This window comes from Quercus lobata, chromosome 7 (assembly GCF_001633185.2).
Source record: "Quercus lobata isolate SW786 chromosome 7, ValleyOak3.0 Primary Assembly, whole genome shotgun sequence".
Lineage (NCBI taxonomy): Eukaryota > Viridiplantae > Streptophyta > Magnoliopsida > Fagales > Fagaceae > Quercus > Quercus lobata.
Window position 1 is genome coordinate 33,193,878 of NC_044910.1, and position 11,046 is coordinate 33,204,923.

General features: G+C 31.7%; 1 protein-coding gene across 1 annotated transcript; it reads right to left on the bottom strand.

Moving 5' to 3' along the window:
• Positions 1–9,073: 9,073 nt before the first annotated feature.
• Positions 9,074–10,770, bottom strand: LOC115952340 (transcription factor bHLH61-like). Its single transcript, XM_031069499.1, has 4 exons — positions 10,660–10,770; positions 10,386–10,511; positions 10,104–10,274; positions 9,074–9,592 (listed from the first exon to the last, which is right to left on the bottom strand). The coding sequence occupies exons 1-4, from the start codon at positions 10,735–10,737 to the stop codon at positions 9,512–9,514; spliced, it is 456 nt and encodes a 151-aa protein (XP_030925359.1). The 5' UTR covers positions 10,738–10,770; the 3' UTR covers positions 9,074–9,511.
• Positions 10,771–11,046: the final 276 nt, after the last annotated feature.

Sequence of the window (11,046 nt, forward strand, 5' to 3'; positions counted from 1 at the left end):
TAACTCTATAGTAGTGCTACAATTTATTTATCATAATTAGCCGATTATTTTTTAAATAAGTCTATAAACACTTTTTTTTATGTCAATTATTAATATAATATATTATAATTGACACATAACAAAAGTGATGTAAATGGTGATTCCAAAAATGTTGTAATGCTTTTGAATATATATTATAGAAAATGTTAACAAACACCAACCAGTGCTTGTTAAGGTGCAAAAAAGACACAAAAAAATGTCAGAAAAAGTCAAAAAAGACACTAGGCAGTACTATAAAGCTGAAAAAATGAGATAAAACTGTAAAAATATATAAAATATAAAAAATATAAAAAAAAAAGTCATAAAAATTTCAAAAAAGTTGTTGTTAACGAGCACCTTGTCAGAAAAAGTCAAAAAATACATTAAGCATACTATAAAGTTGAAGAAAAAAAAATGAGATAAAACTGTAAAAAAGAAAGAAAAAAAAGTTGTCATAAAAATTTCAAAAAAGTTGTTAACGGGCACCTTGTGGTGCCCGTTAACATAACCCATATATTATTGTATCGGTCTTGTTAACAAGGTGCTTTTAGGGCAATTATTAATAAACAATTTAATGAAAGTTTTGACATCACTCTCGTGAAAAATATGAAAAGTCGTCAAAACAATTAATTACTTACTTCTTTTTTCATAAAAGTTTCTAAAAATATTTCCTAAATCAATACTCTTAAAGCATCCTATCATTGTATATCTTTGATGCTAGAGTTTGAGACATTGCCTTAAATTTTAGTCTTAAAGTCAACATGATAGCGTATCCTAGAACATTCAAGTAGGGTCTCTTCGCAACCCTTTAATGTCGGCAAATATAAAAGAAATGCATTTATTATTGGACAAAATTTAGCTACAAAATTGATTATAGTATAAGGCTACAGCTTTACTTAATATCATTAACATTACTACATATTTCGAAAATCTAACTGTTGGATTGCATGTACTTTATACTCTTAATATATATGTTAAATTTTGTGCCAATTGGATGCTCCCTCTGTTCCAGTTTGTTTGTCGTCTATTCCATTTTGGGATATCCCAAAATATTGTCATGTTTCTAAAAATAAAAGTAATTAATTTACTAATATTCCTATTATACCCCTAATTTATTTTCAAAACTATTTGAAAAGAAAACTATCAAATATTTATAAAAAAAAAATCAATCTAATTGAGTCACCTTTTTAGTTACCTCATTAAAAATAACTCTCTTAAAAAAAATATTTAAAAAAAAAACCTAATAAATAGATTTAAGGGTAGTTTTGTAAACTTATACATTTTTATAAGGTATTCAAGGCAATAAATGATGTTCAATTAAAAAGTTTGATTTTTCAAACAGGACAAACAAATTGGGACAGATGGAGTATTATTTACTATATAATCTATAAGATTATATTTTATGTATCATTTTAGGGTCATACTAATGAGTGCCCTTAGGGCATTGGTTAATAATCCATTTTAGGAAAGTTTTCACACCACTTTTATGGAAAATGAAAAAATCTGTCAAAACATTAATTGCTTTTTTTTTCTTTTCCATAAAAATTTTCTTTAAATGGATTATTAACCAATGCCCTAAGGGTATTCATTAACATTTCCCATAATTTTAAACTACAAAAACTTGCAATTTAAACAATTTATTAATGACATAGTTATTGATCTTTAATTTTCTATAAATTTTGCAAGCATGGAGGATATAAGAAGAAAATGTAATTCGATAGTAGATTTGTCAAAATTCACCTCCAATAAAAAGATATTGAGTAAGATTGTAGTTTAATTTACAACCAATTTTGTAGCTAAACTTTGTCATTTACTATATGCAAAAACATGAATATTGTAATGCATGAATATGTTGGGGTGTATGGAAATGGAATGTGTGGTATGATCATACAAATCTTCTAAGAGATAAATTAAATTTTTATTTGAATAATGCACAACCTTGGTTGAGTGTATTTGTCAAATTATGATTACAAGTTCCTAAGATTCATATCAAGAAAGGGCAATCACGGTATACTAGACTAACCCTTGATTGATTGAGATTAGTCTATCAATTGTCTCTTCACCACTTGATCGAGACACAAAAAACCTAATTTTTAATTAGTTCCATTAAGTCAGCTACAAAGTTGGTAATCATAACCTGCATGCTATACTATAAAAGAGCATATAAGAGTCAGTTGGTGATGAGGTTAGAGAATATGTTGTTCATCTAAGAAGGAAAAAAAATCACAAAACCTCTCTTTTCACCATAACCTATGAGTTCAAATATACAATCTCAAGACAATGTTTTCTATTGGTGATCAAGGTTGAAACCACTGTTCGAGGGCCTTTTTCAGTTACCCAGCCATGTGTGGTCCGTTGGAGGGATGACCTTACTAGGCCCAAGTTTTGTTCAAGGAGTTGCATCCGAAACTCAACATTGGGCCACGTGATCCTATTCATTTTTAGACCCCTTAAAACACAACCAGATTAACCTAGTTATTTAGCCAAGTGATTAACTTAGGTAAATTATCAAGTTTAGGTTAACACACATATATCATATTATTGCAAAGTGTAGAAAATAAAGAACACAATAATATAATAACTCAGGAAAACCAAACCAGTAAAAAACCTGGGGAGGATTTAACCTAACTATCCTCATTGTAAAACTGAATCCACTATGAAAGAATTGAAGTTTACACAATAGTGACTTAGACCACTAACATCCTATTGCTACCTTGAGTAGGAAACTTACTACCACGACCCTATGATAGCTCCGAGTCCACGTACTACTTCTTTCTTGAATTCCTAGTAAGTACAAGTACACCCGCTTGTGTATCTTTAAACTCTTGAATCAGCAACTAAATTGATCACCAAGCTCTCGACATCAATCTTGAAACTGGAAACCCTAAGTGTATGTGAAGACAAAGACCTTTAGATCTCACAGAAGATTCACACATACGGCATAAAGAGCAACAAAGTCCTTAGAGAGCTTTTGGGTACAAAACCCTAGATCTACAAAAGAGGCAAACTCTTCTCTCTCTAAAAAAATTATAAAAATGTTTTAGGGTTTCCTTTATATATAGGAGTATTTTACTTGAAACCCAATATGTTTAAGTAGAGTTTGGGCTGAATTGAAACTTTGCAGAAAAATAAATTTGCACGTGGTTCGATCAATCGAGTCTAATTTTCGATCAATCAAGCCTTGTAGATTTAGTCTAATAAATTCTGCAATCACTCGATTCCAATTTTAAAAATAAACATACTTTGAGCAAGCCTAAACCTAGACTCTATGTTTTGATCATGGTTTGCCAACATAATACAAATTGAAGTTCTAATACATTAGTTCCTAAAGTCTTAGAACCTAATAGGTCCAATAGCTACCGATGTATTTTTAAACCTACAAAACCATTAAAACCAAAGTCTAAGAATCACAATAATGGTCAAATAAACATATAATATGCATTTGATATGATAGCTTTGATTAGTAGTTGTAATAACAGTTGAAATAAAGTAGTATTTATTTAGAGGTAAAGTAATCATGTACTCAATGATGTAAATTTAAAGATATGGAAGTAAAGTCACTTATCTTTATATTGTTTATAGCTCCAATTGTGTAGCATCAATGAGCTGATAGGATTCCAGTAGAATGACTCTAGCGGTAGAGAGGCATTTTGCCATGATGACTTCAAGATAAAAGAGGAAAAATGGGTGCAACTGGAGGGAAAGAGAGAGAGTATGCTCAGCTATGTAGGAGCTGGTTAAGCTTGCCCCTATTATCATACACTTAAATGAGCTTGCCCCTATTATCATACACTTAAATGAGTTTTCCCCTTGACAATGCTCTTTTAGTTGTTGTGAAGTTATAAATAGTGTTACCTTCCATGAGAAGGGCTTTTTTATGGAGTACTTGTGCCTTCTAAGAGAAGGGCTTTATGTAAGATGGATTTGTGTCTTCCATGAGAAGGGTTTTAATATGAGATCTTGGTACCTTCTAGTTGAAGGGCTTTAGCATTAGAAGTTTTATGCCTTCCATGAGAAGGGCTTTTGGTATGAGTGTTTGATATCTCTTGAGAAGTGTGGAGATGGTAAAAGATATAGGTGTTTTGTGGGATGTAATATTCGTAATATGTATGATATATGGAAGTATGAAAGATATGGAGGTTAAAAATAGTAAAAATATGAGATTATAACCACTGGAGAATTTGTAGAGATTGCTTTCCAAGAAGAAATATTTTGTAAAAGAAAGGTATGGAAATGTGTTTAGGTATTTAGAGATAGGAGCAGTAAGATAGACGTATTTTCTAGATATGGAGAGTGAGAGAATGAGTATAAGAGAGTAATGGTGTTGTAGTGTGTTTAGCAAAGCTATTGGGATCTTCTGCTGAAGGATGTATGAAAACTTATGAAGGGCATTTATAAGCTAAGGGCTGAAGAGTTTAGTTTCTAATTTGGAAACTAAAAAACTCAAAAGCTCCCAACTTCATTAAAAGCTTAGGAAGATAATTATATGGAGAAAGAATAGGGAAGTTTATGAAAGAGTTGTTCTCCATTGGTGTCCCCCCCTCGAGGTGTTGATAAAGGGTTTTATTTAGAGTTGAGTTTAAGAGGGTATTTTAGTAAATAATATCAACCAAAATCCGTCTCAACTAGCAATGAATTTTCAGAAAATCCATCCTAAGATTTGGCCAAAAATGATATGTTTAGGTTTAAGGTATTCTTGCTATTTTGGGTAAGAGCTGCTAGGGAAAGAGTAGCAGAACAAGAAATTATTTTAGAAAGAGAAAGGTAGTTTCTTTAGTTGGTTTTGGTTTTAGCCAAATGTAAAAAATCAATAATGTTAAGGTTGTTGGGTCAGCTGTTACATCTGTTCTAAAAAAGCTGTGACAGCTATCAAGAAAAGCTGTGACAGCTATCATGAAAAGCTATGACAGCTATCATGAAAAGCTGTGACAGCTATCATGAGACAGTTGTCATAGCTGTCATAAGACAGTTGTTGCTTTGGGCAAAAGCATATGAAGTCAACTGGATGATTTCAGACTGCTAGAGAGGACATTTAGCATTTATTTTATGGATTGGGCTAAAAATAGTAAGATCTCTTTCAAGGGCATCTTGTTATTTTAGGTATAGCAGCTGGTTGATGGGATTTCAGCATTAAATGGCTAATGATATCACTTCTAGTCAGGTGTCAAGTGCTAAATACACTACTAGGGTTCTACTGGAAATGTTTCCTTTTTCGGGTGTTTGTGTTTTTAGTCCAAGTTTTCATTACAACATGTTTTTAGCAAGTAATAAAAGGATTGGTTGAAATTTATGAAGCTTTAGAGATTTAGTCAAGGTCTCACTGTGTTGTGACTTAATCTAAGTGAGCAAGAAGAGCATTTAATGCTCTGCTCTAGCAACTGGCAGAAAAATATATGGTCTAATTGTGGTAGACAACAGCTGGATATTAGAGATATCATGAATATTTTATATATAGTTGGAGATTAAAAATAGCCAATCAGATTAGGTCATGAGTTTGAGTTGGATTTTAGCTGAAAGTATTAATGTAGTTTATGTAGAATAATATAATGAAATTTCTAAATTTGTATAGCAACAGCTGGGGATTGAATAAACAGTTATTTTCTCAGTATTTAGATGGCTGGAGATATTGAGTATTTTTCATATGATGAATATTATGTTTTAGGAAAAAAGAAATGGAGAATTTTATCATCTAAAGTGCTATGTGATAAGAGATGCCTACCATATGTTACCCGCTACACACGGACTCGTCAGAGTTCAGGGAGTTGGAGAAGACATACCAAGCAACATATCTCTTTCATCAACTTTAAACCGCTGGAACTTTACTGAACATACATCTTGGCTCTCCAAACCACAACTCCCAAAGTTTCCCCAAAGAGACTTATGAGATTGGATCATAAGCCGAAGATGAGAAGAGGTACCTCGGGTTTTGTTGTCATTTTGTGTAAATATGGGCTTTTGGTGAAGAAGCCGCTTGCCATGAGTGTAAGAGAGATAATATGGGCTGTGAGTTTTGATTCATTGCTAAAGCCCGATTCATATGTTAATGTTGATGATATCATAAGTTATGATCCCAATTGATGAAAAGGAAATGTGGACCATAAATCCGTCTCTTGAAGTAAGGATCTCACAGGCCATGTGAGCCCAATCCATATAGTTGAATGAAATATGAGCTTATTTTGGGCTTTAAATAGTTTTACCCAAAAAAATCAATAATATGTTGACGTGGCATGGGTTGCCAATAAAGTAGTGCCACGTGGGGCGAAAAAAGAGTCCTCAACAACCACAAATCATTTCCTATTCATTACAACAAAGAAGAAATCTTCAAGGAAAACCTTGAATTCAAGCAATTCATTGGAGAATTTCAAGATAGAAGAGTTCGAATTTCAAGATAGAAGAGTTCAAACAACTTGGAGCAGATTGTGGCATCATATATGTAAGTATTTACTAGGTAGCAATTAGGGATATAATTATTTCTCAATTATAATGCTTCAATTATAAGTAGTGCAATATTCCTTAGGGTTAAGATTAACTTCTAGAGTGTTTTTTTTTTTTTTTCTTGGATGCATCCATTAAGTGCTTTTTTTTACTCAATTAATTATTTTTTTTTCAAATATGTTATTTACTTTAGGTAAAACCTAAATACAATACCTCAAGTGTTGTACATTAGGTTTTCTAATTAAATTCAAATAGATAACTCCATTGAATTTAATTATCCTTTGACAAGATAATTTTTTTTTTATGTCTTATTAATCAATAGAACCAAGTGTTTGGATTTAATTGGAGAACTTACTATAATGCACCTATAGTATTGGAATCTAAATCTTCTGTCTCACTTTTCCTGCTCCATTCTATACTCTACCAATAAAAGCTTGTCACGTGTTAACATAGTTAATTAAATAATATCATTATTGACTTATTAATATTACCATTATTAATTAATTATAATATTTAATTAATTATGTTAACACGTGGCAAACTTTTATTAGCGGAATATAAAGTAAAGTAGGAAAAGTAAGACAGAAGATTTGAACTGATAGTATTATACCTAAGTATTACCCATTTACTTTATGCTTTATTGCTTTATTTAGTGATTTTTTATTTATAGTAATTAACAAGTAATCAAAACGATTTGCATAATTGGTTAATGTGCAAAGTTAATTAATTCCACTTAAAATTGACAAAAGGGTCTAAATTGTCTTTTCAACTTCAAACTTCTATAATACGGGTGTTATATTTGAGAGCTTATTTATTATCAACTCAATACTCATACCTAGCAAAAGTTGCATATATGAAAATTCCACCTTTAAATATTTCTCTTACCAAAGATTAATTATAAGACAATGGTAGAGACACGATATTTTTCAAAACTTATTAAGGGAAAAATTGTGATTATAGTACCTAGCATTACTTTAAAATAACTCTATCATTCTTATATAAAAAATAAAAAATAAATCTATCATTAATATAATTTTTATTATTATATACTAATCATAATAAGTTATGTCAACAATTATAAATAATAATAAATTGTTTCTAATTTTATTGTCATATGATTCTTATATCAATCGGGAACCATTATTATTGATATTATTAATTTTAATTATATACGTGTATATATAAACTCCTTTCCCCCATCTCTGCACCATAGACTGAAATTATATATGAAAAATATAAATTATGATAAATGTCACAAATGGACAGGTTTCCGTGGATTAAATATATGCTAGGTTATTGTGTGCTTCATAATCCACTGGGCTTTTATGGAGCAGGCCAGGCCAGATCTAGTTCATCAGTTGGGTAGTGGAGTAAACATGTTTGGGCTAGACAGGGCCATCTGGACCTATTTAAGAAACATAGGTGCCGATGCCCAACGTATCCATTGCTCTAGCTAATTAATTAATTATTGGGCACCAAATAGGAACGGTACTTTGAAAATTTTTTTCTTTTTTTGGATAATCTACTTTACAAGCCCAGTAAGTAGTAACGCACACAGTGCCCCCCCAAAAAAAAAATTCCGGTTCCAATTTTATGGGACATCCCGAAGCAAACAAACACTTGAACCACTTTCTCCACACAAAAAAAACTTGAACTAATAGTCTATTCACTATTGCCTCCTGAGAAAAATTTACTATCTCCATTTAAAATAACATGATATTATGTATATTATTAAATACAAAAAAAAAAATTAATCTTGAAATAGACATTTATCAGCTGTGAACCAAGAGTTGAGAATAACGCAAATAATTCAGAAATATGTGAACTAATAATGTTTGTGAATGATACAGAGGTGGACGCCGCATATTACTACTTGGTGAACATTTTAGGAAGGGAAGAGTTGCCCAATGTAAAGATATGCACAAAAATAAGAAATAATTGCATCCTTTGTGGTGTGACTAATGTCCCATGTCTGTAGTTTAAATTATACCCCCGCCCCGCCCTGCCCTGCCCCACTATCGACCTATCTCAAAAGAAAGAAGAACAATGCCTCAAACACCAAGTTATTATTTTGTGTAACGATTACATGCAATATTGGTCCTCTCACATGAGTTATTACAAAAGAATCACTAGTGCCATTGAATCTGACGAGAAACATATGGCAGCATATATAGGCCAGTACAGGTTGGCATTAAGTTTGTTACAAAAGGAAACCTGCAATTATACTGTACTACCTGTAACACTAGATGCCACAATTTTGAACATTTAAAGTGTGAACCAGGTATTTGCTCTTTTATCATGGGAAAATTAATTGAACATTTTTATTTTTTGGTTCACGTTATCATTCAATTTAATGTTTATAGGAATTCAAACAAATTTACTACGTTTTACTAGAAGATAATATACCATATTTCTAGTTTATTACTTGAATGTAGTCTTTTCAGGATTCAGATTCTCAAGAGTTGTTAGGATAACTCTATCGTGGATTAGTTTCTAAAACCTCATTTATCCGTTTTGAAATTATAGTTTGATTAGATTTTCCACCTCATTAATAATTTGCTTAGATACTAATATTGATGATGTGACAAATCCGATCCTCTTATTTTAAATGGATGTTAAATTAGATACAAATAAGCATTCTTTATTCAAAGAAGATAGCATAACCCAGCTAAAGATTATTCAAGCAAACCTGCATTAAGGAGCTACTTGTTTGGATTATCTTCAGCCATGAATATGAGGCATCCAAAACTATGAAATATAAGGCTAGGTGTTAATCAAATAACTAAATGAAACCAACAAACTCACAATTTTATCACCAAAAAGGCATACTAGGTTTCTTCACCATCAATGCCCAATGCTTGTTTTGCACCAAAATACTAAGCTTCTGGCTTTTGGCTAATTGGCTTACTATGTTCTTGACACTGTTTGAGAACTTATGATATCAACAATGCATAAGCAATTTTCCTTTAAGCAGAAGATCTTAGAGTTCCCTTGGGTGGATTATTTTCCTCAGCCCTACACGAAAAGGGAAGAAGAGGAAGAAGCAAAGAGTGATGGGTTATTCTTGCTCTTCATTACAGTTCTTGATAGCTTCCAACACAGCTTGTTTCACCACTTGAGCATCTAAGCTATCACGATTCTGCAAAAATAAGAACATTCATCTAATTCATTTAAGTGCAAATAAATTGTCGCTCGCACAATCTATCTATAATAGTGTTGAGATTATAAGATACAGATATAGATTACAAGAATTCAAAAGTACTAAGAAAATAGAGATTAGTTCGATACAGATATCACTGAAAATTTATATATATAAGCATCATATATGCAGCCATATACATGCAATCACAAAAATAGGTGAAATGAATGCCAACCACTCATTGAAGCCTTCGTACACACAATCAGAAAAACTTGAATTGTGTGGCTCACACCATATTTAAGTTCACACGTGATGTTCAAATTTATTTTTATATATTTATCCCCCTTTTAAAGAATAAATAAATTCACAAATATACAAAACCGCATGAGAATCATATATATATATATATATATATATATTTATATAAGTTGATATAGGGAATAGTGTGGACTATGAATTCCTTTTGTGTATTAGTCCATATAGAACACAATAAAAATACGGTCTTCCTTACTTCTCCACCAACAGCTTGTAACTGGAAAATATCTGAACAAGAAACCCTAGCATCGAGCACTTCAAGACCCAGCTCCTCAAATGCTTCTAGTATTGAGACTAGCAAACCAGGACAATTTTTTTCTGAAAACACATTAATAAGGAAACCCCTTTCTAGGGTTTCCACAGTAACCTGCTCAAAGTACAATAAAATTAATAGTGTAAGTTGTTTTATCAGGTAAAACATGATTCAAGAAAGATATCAATTGGATGCAATAATTGAAATTATAATATATATATGTACCGCAGGCAATGAATTTTGAGCTTTTGAACTTTGTGAAGTTCCAATATCTTGATTCAGTCTTTCCACTTTTTGCTTCAACTCATTTATATACCTGGATGCATCTACTATAATTGAAGCTTTGTTCAGCTGCCAAAGACACAAATCGGAGCAAGAAATCAAATAATGAAGAATTAGAGATAAGAATATTGGAGTATCAAATTCCAGGAGCACCCCAAGAAGAAGAAGAAGAAGAAGAAGATATTGAAGGCCAAAGCTGTTGGAAAATAGTAATTACAGCATTAGAGTTGGTGGCAGCACGAAGCTGTTGCAACTTCTCATTTAGCGCTGCTCTTTTATGCTCCCTAGAAGCCATGCTTTTTCTGCCTCTTATTTTTATCCTCCTTTAGGCTTTGGGGAGGGGGGCTTTTAAAGGGGGTCTTGAGCTCTCGAACTGCATGAGAGTGCCTCTATTTTCCCACTACAAATTATTATTGTACTTAAATTTACGAAATTGACCTTTCATTCTTCCTAAATTTTCTTAAGTTAGCTCGTGCCATTCCCAATTTTCACTTTGTGGAAATGCATATTAACATATGGTTAAGTACTTATAATTTAGACAAAACGATTGACACACTGAAAAAACTTATTTTGTCTCACACTATATATTATATTTAATTGAACT

Bases quoted from the DNA above. Each gene is read 5' to 3' on its own strand.
- LOC115952340 (XM_031069499.1), bottom strand. From the start codon at position 10,737: ATGGCTTCTAGGGAGCATAAAAGAGCAGCGCTAAATGAGAAGTTGCAA. The intron at 10,275-10,385 runs GTACATATATAT...TACTTTGAGCAG, and splicing joins CTCAAAATTCATTGCCTGCG to GTTACTGTGGAAACCCTAGA. The intron at 9,593-10,103 runs GTAAGGAAGACC...TTATTTTTGCAG, and splicing joins TACAAGCTGTTGGTGGAGAA to AATCGTGATAGCTTAGATGC.